The sequence below is a fragment of the Heptranchias perlo genome, chromosome 11 (genome assembly GCF_035084215.1).
Source record: "Heptranchias perlo isolate sHepPer1 chromosome 11, sHepPer1.hap1, whole genome shotgun sequence".
NCBI lineage: Eukaryota > Metazoa > Chordata > Chondrichthyes > Hexanchiformes > Hexanchidae > Heptranchias > Heptranchias perlo.
The window spans coordinates 43,266,433-43,287,219 of NC_090335.1; the positions used below are offsets into that span (position 1 = coordinate 43,266,433).

The 20,787-nt window shown below is 41.6% G+C and overlaps 1 protein-coding gene across 2 annotated transcripts in view; it reads left to right on the top strand.

The window, feature by feature from the left end:
- The window catches only part of usp9 (ubiquitin specific peptidase 9), a 269,941-nt gene that overhangs the window by 37,354 nt on the left and 211,800 nt on the right, over positions 1 to 20,787 (top strand). For both annotated transcript variants that reach the window (XM_067992885.1, XM_067992886.1), the window contains exon 2: positions 2,238 to 2,491. In XM_067992885.1, coding sequence (XP_067848986.1) covers positions 2,396 to 2,491 — 96 coding nt within the window. In that variant the 5' untranslated portion in view covers positions 2,238 to 2,395. The remainder of the gene's footprint in view (positions 1 to 2,237; positions 2,492 to 20,787) is intronic.

Here is a 20,787-nt window from a genome sequence, read left to right on the forward strand (position 1 = left end):
ATGGTTGTGAGGAGATTTGATCAGAGATATTCAAAATCATGAAGGGTCTAGACAGACTAGATAAGAAACTGTACTCATTGGCAGAAGGGTCAAGAACCAGAGGACATAGATTTAAGGTGATGGGCAAAAGAACCAAAGGTGACACGATTGAAAACTTTTTTGCACAGCGAGTGGTTAGGATCTGGAATGCACTACCTGAGGGGATGGTGGAGGCAGATTCAATCATGGCTTTCAAAAGGAACTGGATAGGTACTTGAAAGGAAAAAAATTGCAGGGCTACGGGGATGGGGCGGGGGAGTGGGACCAGCTGCATTGCTCTTGCATAGAGCTGGCGTGGACTCGATGGGCCGAATGGCGTCCTTCCATGCTGTAACCTTTATGTTAATCTATGCTCCCCCAAAACTGGATCCAACATTGCTTCCTTCCTCATTGGGCTGGAAACACATTGTTCAAGAGAGTTCTCTCGTACACATTTCAGGAATTCCTCCTCTTTCCCCCCCCCCCCCCCCCCCGCCCTTTACAGTTACTGTCTTAGTCTATATTGGGATAATTGAAGTCCCCCATTATCACTTATCTATAGTTCTTGCATCTTTCTGAAACTTGCCTGCAAATTTGCTCCCCTGTCTCCTTCCCACTTTTTGGTGGCCTATAATATACAGCCAGTAGCATAATACCTCCTCTATTGTTCTTTAATTCTAAGCAAATAGACTCTGTCTTGGACCCCTCAACTACATCGTCCCTTTCCAGGGCTATAATAGTTTCTATGATCAATACCGTCACCAAATCCACCCGGCCCTTTCTTATCTGAATACCTTGTAGCCAGAAATGTTAAGTACCCAATCCTCCCCTTCTTTGAGCCAGGTCTCTGTTATTGCCACTATATCATAGTTCCATGTGGCAACTTGTGCCTGCAGCTCACCAGTCTTATTTTCCATGCTACATGCGTTTATGCACGTGTACTCCAAACTCCTCTTAGACCGCCTTCCATTGGCCTCCTGTTTCTGAACTATTCTTTACTCTAGTGCTATTTGTCCCCCTCAGTCCTCTGTGCACCTTGTTTCTCCCCTCTAATGTTTTATTGTGGTGCCCATCCCCCTGCCAAATTAATATGTGTGGAAGTTATGCAACAGAGAAATAATTTGATCTATCCTCATCCGCACTGGGATACACTGTACAATGTACTGAGTTATGAAGTCTCAGTGCTGAAGTTTGTGGTAATGTCAATCGTGATCCTGCAACATTGAAATTAAAATATAAAATAAGATATATAACATGCCCATTAAGGTGTTGGTACAGCTGTTTGTGGCAATGTTGAAGGGGGTGAAATAGGCACACTTCCAGTGAATAATGGGAATGCTGGAGTTTCTCCTTGTTTTGAGGCAATGCCTTAATATTTGACTGGGAAATAGGATGCACCCTCTTTTTTTTCCCCTCCCCTCCCAATTTTGCCTCCACTACTTTCCTCATTGAAGGTGATTCTTGCATAGGGGTATCTTCTGTGGGTGCTGGCAGCCTTCAGTGACCTGCTCAAGCTGCCATACTTAATGTAGGAACCGTGACTCTGTGTTTGAGGCAAGGGCTAAGAAGGAGCATCACAGCTAAGCCAGTGACTGTTCTCAGCTAACATCTACATTTTTCCAACAGGGGTCAATGGATAGTAATCAGGAATAGGTAACCTGTTTTTCTCCCCCCAATCTGGGGCCACTGAAATTATAGTGCTACTATGGTTGCTCCCGCTGACCTTGTCTGATTTGACACCTACTTGGGGTTGTAGTATGTGTACATTATTGCCGTAACTCATTGTTTGCACTTCCATATTGTATTAGCTCCAAACCACTTTAGTAATAACATCTTCTGTCAGAGACTCAGTGTTGTAGATTCTTCCCCCATGTATTTTGGGGGAAGAGTGGTGCATTTTTCCTAGTGGCATTGAATCATACTTAATCATTGGTATATTTGATAATTGTTGGTGTATCTCTACTAGCAGTTTTGGTGGACTGCCATAGCTAGTATTGTGGCAATAGTAGTGGTGGTATCTGCCTTTCCACCAGATGGTTTCTAGCTTCTGCATGTGAATGCACAAATGTGTTGTAAGCACCAAAGATCCCAGTTATTGGTTGCTTTGTTGTGTTATTGATGCTTGGCATGATGATTTGTTTCAGGATTTGTATAATATTTTTCAGTATTAGAGCATTCTGAATTATATGAACTAATTTTAATATTTTTGCTTTTTTCAGGCTGTGCAATGGTCTCTGCAAAACAACCTGAGCTCGAGGTGGTGCTTTTATGTACAGATATAAATTGGTTTCCCATTTTCACTGAGGAGGCAATTTATTTTTCTCTTTCGACAACCACATAGCCAGACAAAATTGCAAAGATCTGTCCTGTGTCGAGTATGACAGCCACGACCCGTGGCTCTCCTGTAGGAGGGAATGACAACCAGGGCCAGGCTCCTGATGGACAGTCCCAGCCTCCTCTCCCACAGAATCAGGTAAGTATTTAACCTCTCAGGTTTCACAAATGTTTCTTTTTTTTGTAGATTACAAAAAAGCTTTTGTGCTGTGTGCAAGTGCACAACTGAAAGTGTTTGATCTGTGCAATAAATCCATTTTCTGAAAAGTGCAATTTCAAAAAAAGTTGGATGTTGTATTTAGCCTTTCTAGTTATGTTGCTTTTATTGTCATCTGAAATGGGACAGCATATAAGTGGCTGTGGAATGAATCTTTATGGCTTCTTGGCTGGTTCTGAATAATTTGGTAGCATTGTATTTGCACTTCGAGTGTTGGCAATTTTGGTCATCATGAAATATATCTAAACTAGTAGATCTTATGTGGCGTTGCTCTTGATAAGTCGGATAATGTGTTGTTTTGTAAGGATAGGAGGATTTATGGTGTAATACAGAATGTATTAATCCATTGGTATTGTGAAGCTGTGTAGTACAGCCAAGTGTAAAGAATTGAACAAAAAGCAAACTACTGCAGATGCTGGAAATCTGAAATAAAAACAGAAAATATTGGTTCTGACAAAAGGTCATCAAGCTGAAACGTTAATCCTACCTTCCCCTTTCCACAGATGCTGCCTGACCTGCTGAGTATTTCCAGCATTTTGTGTTTTTATGTAAAGAATTGAGTTGGGAGGCAAATGGAATGGGGAAATGCTTTAAAAAATTTGATGGGAGCAAGTATTGGTAGATAGGAGCCAAAAATTCAAGGGACCTATCTTCAAAAATATGTATGGCATAAAAAGCAGGCCGGAGGCAGTAGAATGGTGCTGCGCTGCAAGCATATTGGGATGTGGAATTGGGGGCAGCAGGATAATAGATGATGGAAATAAACCATAGGCTCATCCTAGGAATGGGGCTGGAATCCTCAATTATCGATCTTGTCCTTTGGCTGGAAGCAACTCAGCTGCACCGTTGGCCTATTTGCTGTCACATTCCCACCATATGGGAAGAAAAACACGCTCCTTTTTGCTCACCACTCTCTCTGAGGAAAAGTGGCCCCGGCCAGTGCCATCTAACTCATCCTCTGTTCTTGTCTTCATCCACCTCCCTTGTCACAAACTGGATAGCCAGGTGGTGAAGGATAGAATACTAGAGCCTGGTCTTCCGTTACTTCCAAGCCTTTATTCAGAGATTCCCATGGTGCACCCCCGAGATACGGCCTCGTATAAATGGATATACACCACCTGAATATAATTAACACTAATCAATATGGATACAATTAACAGATTCCCTTCTCTCTTTAAAAAGAAATTAAAATTCACATATACAATACAAACAAAAATCAAAAACTTCCATACTCTGTACAATTTATACTATTTAAAGCATTAAATTAAGGCGCCCCTTCTCCAGGACCCCTAATAATGTCTTCGTATGTGTACTACTTTTAGTAAAACAATCCGACAGTTGATGGCATGAATCCACCCATTTAATTTTTAGAGATTTCATTTTTTCTCTGCAGCATTTGTTTCAAGCCAGCAAGGTCAATCTGTAATCTTTTCTCATTCACATTTTTCATAGAGTGTACATTATCCCACAATTAACGATTGTCTACATAACATTCAATGGGTATACTATCTTCAGTACTCCCATTGTACAAGATGTCACTCAAAATTTGCCAAATAGAATCCCACATCCACTGCATTTACAAGAGCCAGTGTTTCAGCAGTCAGAGTACTTTTAACAACCCTTTTTATTTCCTTTGCTTCCCAAGCTAAAAGGACATCTCCCATTCTCACCCATAAGAAACAGTATGAAACCAGCTGCACTAGAATACCCATCAGGAAGATTAGCATGTGAAGTATTGCTAAAGATAACTAGCTTCATTTTCTTTGGGTCACTAAAGGATGGGAACTTAAGTACATATGTATCTATATTTAATTTTCGTAATGTTTTATTTGCCCTTAAAACGCACTACTATAGGGTGTTTCATTGAATTACTTAACTCCAACACATCACAACTAGGATCTGGTCTAGTCTGAGTGCACAACCAGTACAACTGACCAACCAAGCTTTGTAATTGCTCTGTCTCTTTAGATATAACATCACCTTTCTGTGAAGACCTAGTACGATTAACTAGGATGGGAGTAACACTCTTTAAATAGGACTGTTGATTTCAAGTTATATCAGACCCACTCTGCTTAACATCTAAACCAATATATTTAAAACCCCACAGCACTGACTTCCAATTTTAAATTCAGCTCTAATCTTAGTAATAACGAATCTGAAATTTCGCAGTACCACCCCATAAGAAATAATCAACCTGCATCATGAAGCTGCCTGAAAGTTTTCCTTATGGCACCAATAAAACATTGTGGGATCTGATTTTAGTTGAATACAACCTATTTTCATCAAAACAGTTCTCACCGAAAAATACCATACCCTGGAAGCATCATTCAGTTTCCATAGTTTTCCTTCCGCATCTGCTGCCTCTCTTGGCGGTTTCAGAAATACTTCTCTCGGAAAAGTATCGCCCTGCAGAAACGCTGCTTTTGTCAATTGACCTCCACTCCCATGAATATGTTGCGAAAAGAGCCAAAAAGTTTAAGATTACCTTTCCAGCAGTGGGTGAATCCACTTGAACATCTGTATCACCCAGTTTCTCTTCAAAACCCCGAGCTACCAACCTCACTTTAGCCTTAAGTCCCATCTGCAAGGACTTTTTCAGTACAATGCGATAAAGCTGGTTGACCCTTCTCTGTTACCTCAGAATAAACTCACTTCTTTCCAACTATCAAACTCCCTTTGTTTTGCCTCTCTTACTTGATTATCCTCAAGTTTGTTGGCGCTATCAAAACGTCACGATCATGAGGGCTTCCGCTTCTAGTTCTTTTACGTGACTGTTCTGTGGTCTTTGTTTCATCGTCTGACCTAGTCAAGCTACATCTGCTACTTCCACTTCTATGTCTGTAGGGACTACTACTATGAGATCTCCCTCTTTGATTGCTAGTTCAGGATCGTTTTCTGACGTGAGATTAATTTCCAGAGTCCCTATCACTACTTGTACCCCCATTCTGCCAGTCCATGGACTTTGCTATCATCCTGAACATTCATCCAAAATTTAAACCTGGCTTTGCTTTGCCTGTACATCACCTGTGTACCCACTTTGGGTAATTGTTCTGTGGATGTGATAGCTGTGTCACGTGTTTGTTGACCACTGACATCACCACTGTCCAGCCCTTGATCTACCTCAGTCTGTACCTCAGGAACCTAATGAAAAGAATAGTGAACGTCTGAGGCACAAGATGTCTTTGCTTCTATCAGTTGCTCAGAGTCCAAGATTTTATAATTAATTCCAATTAATGGTGAGGAATGAACTTTAACAGTTTGATTGCCATGTTGGACAAGTATTGTCTTACCACCCTATTACCTTACCAGGGCCTTTCCAATCCCTATGACCCTCTTGTTTATAGTATACCAAATTTCCTGAATTGAACTCTGACTCAGATGGTCTAATATAATGCCTCAGTGCTCTACAAATTTTCTGATAACCTCAGCCTTGATAAAAGTCTGTCCCCCTGCATGCATAGCATTTAAATACTCAGGAAAAAATGGCACTAATTGTAGTATCTTATAGAGCAGGAGGATTGTCACAAAGAACAGAAGGTAATTTGGGGTTGTGCCCATAGACTAGTTGGTAAGGACTATATCCTCCAATCATCTGAAGATTCTTTGCATGAACTGCCTATGCTAGGGCAATTGACAATTTACACTCTGTTCGATCAGCCAAAATTTTATGCACCATGCTATCAATCACAGCATGATTCCTTTCACGAAGACCATTTCTAAAAGGGCTCTCAGCTGCTGTATTCATGACAATTATATTCATAGTCTCACACATATCTCTCAACTCCGTGTTAGTGAATTCACCTCCATTATCAGTCAAAAGCTTTGCTGGTGTCCCAAGTTCAGTCCCTACCCATAGCTGCATCTAGAATAACCACCTTCTCCGTACTATATAACTGTAGAAATACTAAATTTCATAGCCAGGTCAATAAAATGTAAGATGAAAGCATTTCTGTCTTTGTCCCATACCTTTAAATCCATGCAACTACCTCGTTAAAGTCACATGCTAAAGGAACACTTAGTTGGACATGGGGGCGTCTGTCGATACATCTTATAGATGTCACAGTTCTCAATCTCTGTTAGCCTCATATACTCATCAGCTGCACCTGCATCTTTTAGCAGGATTTTTAAACCTTGACAAGTAGGGTGGGAAAATTGTCTATGTAACTTTAAGACAGTTTGTTTCTTTTCTCTCTTATCCTTATCGCCTGATGCCTTTAATACTTGCCTAACATGCTGATGAGAAACATCAGGTTTTATTAAGGGGATACAATAATGCCCTGACTGGGTAAACTGCAGATCAACCCACTTCCCAAAAATGATTGCCCCATCGTGTTCCATGTCAAGGTTCATGTTTGCCTTTTTCATGGAAGGTTTACCCAAAAGCATAGATATCTCACCAGAGACTACATCCGTACTTATAAAATGGCTTACTCCAGCTATCTTACATGGAATTACCACTCTCTAGTGACCTCACGGTATTGTCATCTCCAAACCTAAAACATGCAGAACTTTTATATTCCTTAACCTTGCTTCGATCCTCACTACTTAGTGAATCAAGATAACATTTTAACCAATCTATCCCGCATACAGTTGAAGTACATGCACTATCTAACACCCCACAATTAAAGGAATCCGCGACTAATTCATTCATCACAGGTTTAAAACTCCTTGTGACCAGTATCATCTGTTCATCATTATCTTCATTAGAACTACTTTCTTCATGTGTCATTTTAAAGACCCTGTGTCTTTACTCTGGGCAATTCACCTCAATGTTACTTAGTCACACCTAAAGCATCATCTGATTTTTTTTTTCCCCTTGGGCATTCCTGGGATTCATTTGCCTGTTATTACTGTCCTAATTTTGTCTTCTGTTGATATAACTGGATTTGTTGTACTTGCTTTCATGACCAATCCGGCTGCCTTTAATCCTGCCGTCATATTGACACCTGCGTCTGATCTCTTGAAAACATTTTGTAACCTGGTCTGGCGCCTGCATTTAGTATCTGGAACATTTCGAAACCTGGTAACCATCGAATCTTCTATTTGTGTCACTGCAGAAGGCCTCATTTGTTCCATGAAGACTGAAGGGACTGACTGTTTCCCCTGGAATTTTTTTTAAGGCAGCAGACGTTTGATCCAACAGAGTCTCCTTTTCCGAGAACTGGATGCCAGTTTGGACAAGTTGCCTCTCCGTATGACACACCTTAGCACAATCTAGTAATTCAAACATTAGTACAATCCAGGGATTCCCAATTTGAACTTTGTCAACCTTTAGTACAATTTGTTAAAATCCATGATATACTCTTCCATTGAATAACTGTCTGTTTTCCAAAATCTGTCAAATGCTGACCAGGCTTCATTGGCACTTAACAAGTCATCTTTCTTGTAGATTTGATCCAGAAATTCTATTAGAAAGATAAAACCTTCATCATTATCCAAAAGATCTGCATCCATCTCAGAAAATACCTTACTTCTGATTTTACTTTGTTCAGGAAGTGACAACACCAAGGCCATGCCTTGTTTTCTCTTTTGGTAGAGTAGTAACCAGTGTCCACATAACAACCTCATTCTTCCATTGATCATATGGTTCAAACTCTAAGAACATTGGAGGGAAATCATATCTCGATGATTTAAACTTGGTTTCTGCCATTTTCCATTATGGCCACTCGGCTTTCAAGAAAATCAAAAAAAAAGTCGTAGTTTCCAACCTCCAGCTTTAGGCAACCATTATGTCATACTATGTCACAAACTGGATAGCCAGGTGGTGAAGGTTAGAAAACTGGAGCCTGGTCTTCAGTTGCTCCCAAGCCTTTATTCACACAGATCCAGACAGTGCACCCCCTAGGTAAGCTCTCATATAAATGAATACAAGAGAGTCCCCAATTGATATACACCACCTGAATATAATTAACACTAATTGATATGGATACAATTAACATCCCTTCACTTATTTTGTTTTTTTTGATTTACTGCACATAAACCCTAACCCCCCTTATAAAAGGCGGGCCTAAAACAGAAAAAAAATTAACATCCCTTTGCTGTTGCTGTTCCCATCCACCTTTCTCTCACCCCTCCTATCTTTTTCTACCTATCTGTCTCCCTCTTTTCCCCTCACTATGAAAAAATGGGCTCTGGTTCAGTGCCTCGCACCTTTCCATTCTCCTCTGTTGTTCTATAACCACCACGCCCGCTTGCTGCTCTGCCCCCATCCGTTTACCTTCTCCCTGTCACCCCGCACACCCCCCTCCTTTGTGTGTGATCTCTTTCCTCTGTATTTTCTGTCCACCATCACCACCCCCCCACCCTCTCTCTCTTTCCCCCCCCCCCCCCAAAAGTGGCAAGTATCATTCACGCTAGACAAGTGCCAGGCAGTGACCATCTCCAACAAGAGAGAGTCTAACCACCTCCCTTTGACATTTCCATTGGCGAATCCCTCACCATCAATATCCTGGGGGTCACCATTGACCAGAAACTTAACTGGACCAGCCATATAAATGCTGTGGCTACAACAGCAGGTCAGAGGCTGGGGTATTCTGCAGCAAGTGACTCACCTCCTGACTCCCCAAAGCCTTTCCACCATCTACAAGGCACAAGTCAGGAGTGTGATGCAATACTCTCCACTTGCCTGGATGAGTGCAGCTCCAACAACGCTCAAGATGCTGGACACCATCCAGGACAAAACAGCCTGCTTGATTGACACCCCATCCACCACCTTAAACATTCATTCCCTCACCACCGGCGCACCATGGCTGCAGTGTGTACCATTTACAAGATGCACTGCAGCAACTCGCCAAGGCTTCTTTAACAGCACTCCCAAACCCACGACATGTGCCACCAAGACGTACAAGGGCAGCAGGCACATGGGAACACCACCATATGCACGTTTCCCTCCAAGTCACACGCCATCCTGTCTTGGAAATATATTGCTGTTCCTTCATCGTCGCTGGGTCAAAATCCTGGAACTCCCTACCTAACAGCACTGTGGGAGTAGCTTTACCAAACGGACTGCAGCGGTTCAAGAAGGAGGCTCACCACGACCTTTTCAAGGGCAATTAGGGATGGGTAATAAATGCTGGCCTTGCCAGCGACGCCCACATCCCATGAATGAATTTTTTAAAAAACACTGCCTTTGTGATCTTATAATCCTGTTGTCGTGATTTGTGGTTACACTTGTCTGTCAACTTGTGTTCTAAATTGCTATGGCAACATTTCCCATTCAATTTTCGTATATCACCTTGAACTGTCAGGATTGCAGGCTTTGGCTATTGGGTTGCTGTGGAGCTATTTTTTTTTCTCTCAGCTGCTTTGCCATATTGCTTTTCTTTTATACATGTGGCAACTCCGAAGTAATTCTATCTCCCCAAAAAACATTTTAGGGACTGACGAGGCTGAGCATTTTGAGGATTCAGCAGCAAGTTGTTAGCGGCGGGGGGGAATGTGAGGCCAAGAGTAGAGGACAGTATCACGGTGGTGGGAATTTTATGGGGGCAAGTTGGCATAAGACCAAGAGGACACAGGCCAGTATTAGGCAAGCAAGGAGGCAAGTTGGTGATTTTCAGTGATGAGGTGATTTTCAGTATGTATATGAGGCAAGGGTCATCTTAAAATACAAGAAGCCATAAGGGTGAAGAGGAGAGACGATAAAGGGAGGATAATATGTTAGAAAATGAAGGGGAGGCAGTTATTAGCCGTAGGGAGGGGGATGTTAACAGCAACCTGCGTTTATATAAGCCTCTAATGTAGAAAAAAAATCCCAAGTCGCTTCATAGTGGCATAAGAACTTGTCAACAGGAGCAAGGAGCCATGGTGAATGTTAAGGTACCAAAGGGGAATGTTGGACACCCATAATGCAATATTAACACCACCAAGGTGGTGATATTGGGGTAAGTAACAATCGAGGAAGCAGTCAAAAGAGCTCAGTTGAACAGTCAAAAGAAATGGATGAGTCACAAACAATGTGGAACGGAGCATGACGCAGTAGACGATGGAGAATATGAGAGCATAGAATACACCTTGACATCAAATAATGTGCAACTGGAAAAGCAGGTGCTTATGGCTCAACCCTCTTCATGCTGCTTTCCAGTGCCACCAGAAATATTCCCTATTGCCTGTGGCAACTCTCTTCGTTCTGCCATCCACCACCTCACTCTTGAAAGCTAAAGGAAAACAAAAGATGAAACTGAATAAGAAAGGCCCAAACTAAGAGAAATCTAGGAGCAGTACATAGAACAAAGAATGAGAGACATAGAGAAACATCAACACAAAAATGTCAAATAGGTAAAATAACAACTATAACTTCCCATGAGCAATGTCAAATGTGATTTGGTGGCAGATTTTTTTTGTTCTGGTTGTTGAACATTTATATTTTTCCTTGTGTTCTGCATTAGTTTTCAGTCCTTAGAAATTACCAAGATTCTTATTTGCCATCATGCTGTGCTACTCCATGGCGCAGCTGATGTGCATACTTTGTAAGTGAATGAGTTTTTTTTACCAGTTTTCAGCAGGGTGTTGCTAGACCGAATACCACATGGTGACGGTGCTTCAGGACAAGATAGCAGAATGATTTATTGTGTTTTTTTGGCAGTTTTTGATTGTGCAAGTGAACTATTTAGATGATTATTTCACTCATGATAAAAAGTAATGAAGTGGTCTGAAGATGTGCTTGAAACAGGCTGTGAAATGGGCTCTGGCTCAGTGCCACGCACCCTTTCGTTCTCCTCTTGCTCCATATCCACCACTCCTTCCTGCTGCTCTGTCCCCATCCTTTCACCTTCTCCCTGTCACCCTGCCCTCCCCACCACCCCCCCCCCCCCCCATGCCATCTCTCCCTCCTTTCTGTGTGATCTCTTTTCTGTCCATCCCCCGGCAAAGTGGCAAGTAAATTGACAGCTGTTACCGTACACTCAGATTTTGTCAATATATCTGCATTCCATAATATCTGTAAGCATGAAGATGAGTAAAGTTAAGAGTGAAGGAGTACTGTTCTAATTTTTTTGCTTTGCCGATATCTTTATCTAATGGCTCCGGTCATGAGTTTTAAATTGAGCTAGATGCTAAAGGAAACTTCCTTTGCAAAAATATTACTTTTTTGCAATCCCCGCATCCTATTCTACCCTGAGCTCTGCTGCTGACCCCATATCATGTTCATCACAATGACCGCCTACTTCCACCTCAGTAACATTTCCTCCTTTAGCCCATCTGCGAGTGAAATCCTCATCCATACCTTTGTCACCTCCATACTCAACTATTTTAATGTTCTCCTAGACAGCCTCCTATCCTCCTCCTTCTGTCTACTGCTCATTCAAAAGGCTGCTGTGGGCCTAATATCCTGCACCAAGTCCCGCTCACTCATCACACCTATCCTTGCTAACCTACATTGCTGCCCAGTCCTCCATCACCTCAAATTTAAAATTCTGATCCTTCATGGCCTTGCGTCTCCCCGTCTCTGTAACCTCTTCCAGTCCTACAACACTCTGCTTGGTTCCTGACTATTTCCTCTCTCCTTCCTTTGTTGTTTCCCACCCCCAATTATCGGCCACCTAGGCCTCAAGTGCTGGGATTCCCTCCCGAACCCCCTTCATCTCTCTCTCTCTCTCTCTCTCTCTCTCTCTCTCTCTCTCTCTCTCTCTCTCTCTCTCGTTAAGGTACTTTCAAATTTACGTCTTTGACCAAGCTATTGGTCACTCCTACTAATATCTCCTTTGACACCGGTCCATTTTTTTTGATTATGTCTTTCACATGCGACGTTAAACCGAGGCCCCGCCTGCCCCCTCAGGTGGATGTTAAAGGCGTTATATAAATCAAGTTGTTGAGTGGAACAAAGTTGTTGCCGTTTACCTATCACAGACCTTCCCTTTCTTTCAGGTGCCTGCCTGTTGTGCTGGTCTGTTGCATGGAGGACCTGGAAGTAAAGATTTTGTCACTATTTTTGACAAGTAGATTTGGCCATATATTGAGGGTATTTTATGAAGAAACTTTGCAGATTTGGGAGTGAACTCCTGGGTTTGTTTGACTCCTTTCACAGTGCTATTAAGACATCAAATCACTTACCTTAAATTTAGTGTCTGAATGCAAGGAGGAAAATTGTTAACTTAGTAATATCCTGAGCATAATTACTGTCAGGGTTAATTAGTAATCTCATAGTAAAGGATCTTCTGGGGAAGAGTGATAGAATTTCACATTGAGTTTGAGGGTGACATACTTAAGTCCAAAACTGAAGTCTTAAACTTAAATAAAGCCAATTACATAGGTAATTGAGGGGCGAGTTGGCTAAGGTAGATTGGGAAATTAGATTAAAAGGTATGACGGTAGATAAGCAATGGTGAACATGTAAAGAAATGTTTCAAAATTCTCAACGAATATACATTCCATTGAAAAATAAAAACTCCACGGGAAAAGTGATCCATCCGTGGCTAACTAAAGAAGTTAAGGATAGTATTAGATTAGAAGAAGAGGCTTATAATGTGAAGAGTAGTAAGCCTGAGGATTGGGAGGGTTATATAAACCAGCAAAGGATGACCAAAAAATTGATTAAGAAGGGAAAAAAATAGAATGAGAGTAAACTAACAAGAAATATAAAAACAGATTGTGAGGGCTTCTACAAGTTTGTAAAAAGGAAGATAGTAGCAAAAGTAAACGTGGCTCTTTTAGAGGCTGAGACAGAGAAATTATAATGGGGAATAAAGAAATGGCAGATGTTAAACAAATATTCTGTATCGGTCTTCACAGTAGAAGACTGAAAAAGCATACCAGAGATAGTGGGGAACCAAGTGGCTATTGAGAGTGAGGAACTTGAAGTAATTAATATCAGTAAAGAAAAAGTACTGGAGAAACTAATGGGACTAAAAGCTAACAAATCCCCTGGACCTGATTGCTGACATCCAAGGGTTCTAAAAGAGGTGGATGCATTGGTTGTGGCCTCCCAAAATTCCCTAGATTCTAGAACGGTCCCAGTGAATCGCAAATGTAACCCCACTATTCAGGAAAGAAAGGAGGGAGAGAGAAAACAGGGAACTGCAAGCCAGTTAGCCTGACACCAGTTGTCGGGAAAATGCTGGAATCCATTATTAAGGAAGTGATAACAGGGCACTTTGCCTAATCATGTTGTGATTTTCTGAGTCAACATGGTTTTATGGAAGGGAAATCGTGTTTGACAAATGTATTATAGTTTTTTGAGGATGTAACTAGCAGGGTAGATAAAGGGGAACCACTGGTTCCCCTTTATCCAAAGACCGTTTGGATTTTCAAAAGGTATTCGATAAGGTGCCACACAAAAGGTTGTTACCCCCAACCCCATGAGCCCTTATCTTGCGTAATATATTAGCATGGATTGAGGATTGGTTAAAGGACAGAAAAGAGAGTAGGGATAAACGGGTCATTTTCAGGCTGTAACTAGTGGGGTGCCGCAAGGTTCACTGCTTGGGCCTCAGCTATTTACAATCTATATTAATGACTTGGATGAAAGAACCGAATGTAATGTATCCAGGTTTGCTGACGATATAAAGCTAGGTGGGAAAGTAAGCTGTGAGGAGGACACAGTGTCTGCAAAGGGATATAGCTGGATTCAAGTGAGTGGGCAAGATGGTGGCAGATGGAGTATAATGTGGGGAAATGTGAGGTGATTCACTTTGGTGGGAAGAATAGAAAAACATAATATTTTTAAAATGGTGAGCAACTATTAAATGTTGATCAGGGTGATTTGAGTGTCCTTGAACAAGAAACATAGAAAGTTAGCATCTAGGTACGGTAATCAATTAGGAAGGCAAAAGACATGCATGTTGGCCTTTATTGCAAGGGGGTTGGAGTACCAGAGTAAGGAAGTCTTGCTACAAAATTGTATAGGGCTTTGGCGAGACCGCACCTGGAGTACTATGTACAGTTTTGGTCTCCTTATCTAAGGAAGGATATGCTTGTCTTGGAGTTGGTGCAACTAAGATTCACAGATTGATTCCTGGGATGAGAGGGTTGCCCTGTGAGGAGAGGTTGAGTAGAATGTGCCTATACTATCTGGAGTTCAGAAGAATGAGAGGTGATCTCATTGAAATGAGAGGTGGTTTCCCCTGGCTGGAGAGTCTAGAACTAGGGGGCATAGTCTTGGGATAAGGGGTTGGCTGCTTAAGACTAAGATGAGAAGGAATTTCTTCACTGAGGGTTGTGAATCTTTGGAATTCTCTACCCCAGAGAGCTGTGGATGCTGAGTTGTTGGGTATATTCAAGGCTGAGAGAAATTTTTTTAGATAGATAAATTTTTGAACTCTAGGAGAATGAAGGGATATGGGGTTCGTGTGGGAAAGTGGAGTTGAGGTCGAAGATCAGCCGTGATCTTATCAAATGGTGGAGCAGGCTCGAGGGGCCGTACGGCCTACTCCTACTTCTTATGTTCTTATTGCCCATCAGCTCTGAGGCTGAAAATCCGCGACATTCTTCAGGTCTCCTTGTGTAGCAAGTTAATCCTTAATCAGTGGCAGGGTAATGGGTAGCATCTTTCCAATACATTTATATCTGTTGCTTTTTTTTCCTTGTGAACTCTATCCTTGCTAAGAGCTGGGCTAGCAGCCTGTTCTTATGCCTCCGCGGAGCAGCTGACTTCGCTCTAAACCTTCCTGTGCTGAGCGCAGTGTGGATATTGGCACCCCTCCTTGGGACCTCAACTTGGTCACAGCAAATTAGAGTTGGTATTTTGCACATTACATTCATATTGAGTAACAGTGAACTGGGCATATTTATCTGATTCCTTGGGTTTCATGGAGAAATTAGTATTTCCCTGTAAATAGTATTGAGATATAGGGCATAATGTGCATATCATTCCAAACATTTTGAAATGCCTCTTCTGGGTCAAGTTGCACAACTGTTGTTTTATTGTACCTTCTAGTATTTGGGAAACTGACAATCATGCGAAATGAATTGTCAAATTTTCTTTGACTTTTTTCTATTTGAATTTATTGATGTGTGCTGGGAGTGCACCACTTGACTAGCTACCTAGTATTTGGTACACCCTTTTACTAAAATCTATTCAAAAAGGGGGTTTCAAGTACAGTCAGTATGTCAGCATGATGTACAGAAGAAACAATAACTACATATGATAACTTGGGCATAGTAAACTCAGGAACATTAATTAAAGTTACTGAGTTAATGAACTTTTAGATAAATATGGCAGTTTTCTTGAACAGTCAGTGTAAGTCTTTTGTAAGCATATGTAGGAAGCTTCCCTAAAAATAATGGAATTATTTGAACTCCTTCACTTATGGGTTGATGTGAAATCCTACTCATTCACAAACTCCTGCCCAAACAGTATTGAGGGATCTAATGGCAAAGTTGCTGTTAAACTTGGGTGTTCTGAACTCCAGATTTAGGAGGAGGGTGTAAAACTATTATCAATTTCCAATTTCAAGCAAAAAGCAAGGTTATGCGTAATGTAATTTATATACAATTCAGGTTATTTTCTTGGAAGGTCACAAATTTTAATACAGTTGCCAAATTGCCCCAGCTGATTTCATAGAAACTTAAAATCATATAGCACAGAAGGAGGCCATTCCCACCATCGTGCCTGAGCTGGCTCTTTGAAAGAGCTATCCAATTAGGCCCATTCCCCTACTCTTTCCTCAGACTCCTGCAAATTTCTCCTTGCAAAGTATTTATCCAATTCCCTTCTGAAAGTTACTATTGTACATGCTTCCATCACCCTTTAATGCAGTACATTTCAGATCGTAACAACTTGCTTGTAAAAAAAAAATTCTCCACATTTCCCCCCTTGATTTTTTTGCCAATTATCTTAAATCTGTGTCCTCTGATTACTGACCCTCCTGCCAGTGGAAACAATTTCTCCCCATTTACTCTAACAAAACCCTTCACAATTTTGAACGCCTCGATCAAATATCCCCTTAAACTTCTCTGCTGTTAGGAGAGCAATCCCAGCTTTTCTAGTCTCTCCACCTAACAGAAGTCCCTCATCCCTGGTACCATTCTGGTAAATCTCCTCTCAACCCTCTCCAAGGCCTTGACATCCTTCTTAAAGTGTGTTGCCCAGAATTGGACACTGTACTCTAGCTGAGGCCTAACCAGCGACTTATAAAGGTTCACCATAATATAAAGCCAAGGGTCCCGAATACTTTTTTTAACAGCCTTCTCAACTTGTCCTGCCACCTTCAAAGATTTGTGTATGTGAACCCCCAGGTCTCTCTGTTCCTGCACCCCCTCTAAAATTGTACCATTCAATTTATATTACCTCTCCTCATTTTTCCTTCCAAAATGCATCACTTCACACTTCTCTGCATTAAATTTCATTTGCCATTTGTCTGCCCATTTCACCTCCTGAAGTCTGCTATCCTCCTCATTGTTTACTACATTTCCAAGCTTTGTGTCATCTGCAAACTTTGAAATTAAGCCCCCTATGCCCAAGTCCAGGTCATTGATGTATATCAAAAAGAGCAGTGGTCCCAAACTGACCCCTGGGGAATACCACTCTAAACTTTCCTCCAGTCTGATAAACAGCTATTCACCACTACTCTCTGCTTTCTGTCCCTTAGCCAATTTCGTATGCGTGCTGCCATTGCCCTTTCAATCCTGTGGGCTTCAAGACTGTACACCAGATTTATTCCTGTTAAGAGAATGTGACAAGGAATTCATTCAGTGAAATGATTTGAGGCATGTTTAAAAAAAATTTCTTAGTCAGGCTACTAAGAAAGGACTTGCATTACTATAGCACCTTTCATGACCTCATGACGTTCCAAAGCTCTTTACAGCCAATGAAGTACTTTGAAATGTAGTCACTCTTAAAATGTAGGAAACACGGCAGCCAATTTGCGCACAGCAAGGTCCCACAAAAGTCAATGAAATAATGACCAGATAATTTTTTTTTTAAACTCATGTTGGTTGAGAGATAAATATTCGCCAGGACACTGCGGAGAACTCCCCTGCACTTCTTCGAAAAGTGCCATTTTAAGTCCACCTGAGAGGGCAAGTGGGGCCTCGGTTTAACATCTCATCTGAAAGATGACACCTCCAACAATGCAGCACTCCCTCAGTACTGCACTGAGGTGTCAGCCGAGATGCTCAAGTCACTGGAGTAGGACTTCAACCTGTAACCTTCGGACTCAGAGGTAGAAGTGCTACCACTGAGCCCAAGGCTAACACTAAATGTTGGTTCTGCATTGATATCTACAGTATAAAAGTTGATTTATGTTTAGCACTGGGGAAATTCTTTTTTCCAATAAATGGCAATATCTAACCTTTTTTTATGGGTTGCTTTTCATTATGAAAATTTAGGAAAGCCCAGTTCTAGAATCTTTTATCAGAATATTTAACATCAATTAGATTACCAGAGGATTTGATTTTAAAGTTGTTGGTCACTGCTATTCATGTAGTAATACTGATTTATTTTTCTGCCATGATGCAGCTGCCAAGTTTATTGACGTACTGTAGAATTATAGAAATTTACAGCACAGAAGGAGGCCATTCGGCCCATTGTGTCTGTGCCGGCCGAGAAAGAGCTATCCAGTCTAATCCCACTTTCCAGCTCTTGGTCCATAGCCATGTAGGTTGTGGCACTTCAAGTGTATATCCATGTACTTTTTAAATGCACTGAGGGTTTCTGCCTCTACTACCCTTTCAGGCAGAGAGTTCCAAACCCCCACCACCCTCTGGGTGAAAAAAATTCTCCTCAACTATTCTCTAATCCTTCTACCAATTAGTTCAAATCTATGCCCTCTGCTTATTGAACTCTCTGCTAAGGGAAATAGGTCCTTCCTATCCACTCTACCTAGGTCCCTCATAATTTTACATACCTCAATTAAATCTTCCCTCAGCCTCCTTTGTTCCAAAGAAAACAACCCCAGCCTATCCAATCTTTCCTCATAGCTAAAATTCTCCAGTCCTGGCAACATCCTTGTAAATCTCCTCTGTACCCTCTCTCGTGCAATCCCATCTTTCCTGTAATGTGACCAGAACTGTATGCAGTACTCTAGCTGTGGCCTTACTACTGTTTTATACAGTTCTAGCATAACCTCCCTGCCCTTATACTCTGTGTCTCGGCTAATAAAGGAATGTATCCTGTATGCCTTCTTAAACACCTTGTCTACCTGTCCTGCTACCTTCAGGGATCTGTGGACATGCACTCCAAGGTCCTTCTGTTCATCTAGACGACTTAGTATCCTACAGTTTATTGTGTATTCCCTTACCTTGTTTGCCCTACCCAAATACATTACCTCGTGCTTCTCCAGATTGAATTCCATTTGCCACTTTTCTGCCCACCTGACCAATCCATTGATATCTTCCTGCAGTCTACAGCTTTCCTCCTCACTGTCAACCACACGGTCAATTTTTGTATTATCTGCAAACTTCTTAATCATGCCCCCTTCATTTAAGTCTAAGTCATTGATATATACCACAAAAAGCAAGGGACTTAGTACTGAGCCCTGCGGAACCCCACTGGAATCAGCCTCCAGTCACAAAAATACCCAACGACCATTACCCTTTGCTTCCTGCCATTGAGCCAATTTTGGATCCAACTTGCCACTTTCCCTTGGATCCCATGGACTTTTACTTTTCTGACCAGACCTTGTCAAAAGCCTTGCTAAAATCCAGGTAGACTACATCAAACACGCTTCCCTCATCGACACTCCTTGTTACCTCCTCAAAAAATTCCCTTAACAAATCCATGCTGACTGTCCTTGATTAATCCATGCCTTTCGAAATGACTATTAGTACTGTCCCTCAGAATTTTTTCTAGTAATTTTCCCACCACCAAGGTTAGGCTGACTGGCCTGTAATTATTCGATCTAGCGCTTTCTCCCTTTTTGAACAACGGTACAACATTAACAGTCCTCTGGCACCACCCCTGTAGCCAGAGAGGATTGGAAAATGATGGTCAGAGCCTCTGCGGTTTCCTCTGTTGCTTCTTTTAACAGCCTGGGATACATTTCATCTGGGCCTGGCGATTTATCTATTTTCAAAGACGCTAAACCCCTTAATATTTCCCCTCTCACTACGTTTATCCTATCCAATATTTCCTCTTTAACTACAATGTCTGCATCGTCCCACTCTTTTGTGAAGACAGATGCAAAGCATTCATTAAGAACCATACCCACTTCTCCCGCCTTCACGCACAGGTTACCTTTTTGGTCTCTAATAGGCCTTACTCTTAGTTTTGCTGATGACACAAAGGTAAAGTAAGTTGTGAAGAGGGCATAAGGAGTCTGCAAAGGGATATAGATAGGTTAAGAGAGTGGGCAAAAATTTAACAGATGGAGTATAATGTGGGAAAATGTGAACTTGTCCACTTTGGCAGGGGGAACAGAAAAGCAGTATATAAATGGAGAGATTGCAGAACTCTGAGGTACAGAGGGATCTTGGTGCCCTAGTACATCAATCACAAAAAGTTAGTATGTAGGTACAGCAAGTAATTAGGAAGGTAAATAGAATGTTGTCATTTATTGCAAGGGGAATGGAATATAAAAGTAGAGATGTTTTGCTACAGTTGTACAGGGCATTGGTGAGACCACATCTAGAATACTGTGTGCAGTTTTGGTCTCCTTATTTAAGAAAGGACATAATTGCTTTGGAGGCGGTTCAGAGAAGGTTCACTCGACTGATTCCTGGGATGAGGGGATTATCTTATGAGGAAAGGTTGGACAAGTTGGGCCTGTATACATTGGAGTTTAGAAGAATGAGAGGTGATCTTACTGAAACATATAAGATCCTGAGGGGACTAGAAGGGGTAGATGCTGAGAGGATGTTTCCCATTGTGGGAGAGACTAGAACTACGAGCCACAGTTTAAAAATAAGGGGTCTCCCATTTAAGACGGAGATGAGGAGAAATTTTTTCTGAGGGTTGAGAGTCTGTGGAACTCCCTTCCCCAGAGAGTGGTGGAGGCAGGGTCATTGAATATTTTTAAGACTGAGATAGATAGATTCCTGATTAACAAGGGAGTCAAAGATTATTGCAGGTCGACGGGAAAGTAGGGTTGAGGCCGCAATCAGATCAGCCATGATCTTATCAAATGGCAGAGCAGGCTCGAGGGGCCGAATGGCCTACTCCTGCTCTTAATTCGTATGTTATCCTTTTGCTCTTTATGTATTAATAAAACATCTTTGGGTTTTCCTTGATTTTACTTGCCAATATTTTTTCATGCCCTCTCTTTGCTTTCCTAATTTCCTTTTTAATTTCACCCCTGCACTTTTTATACTCCTCTAGGTTTTCTGCAGTGTTCAGCTCTCTGAAG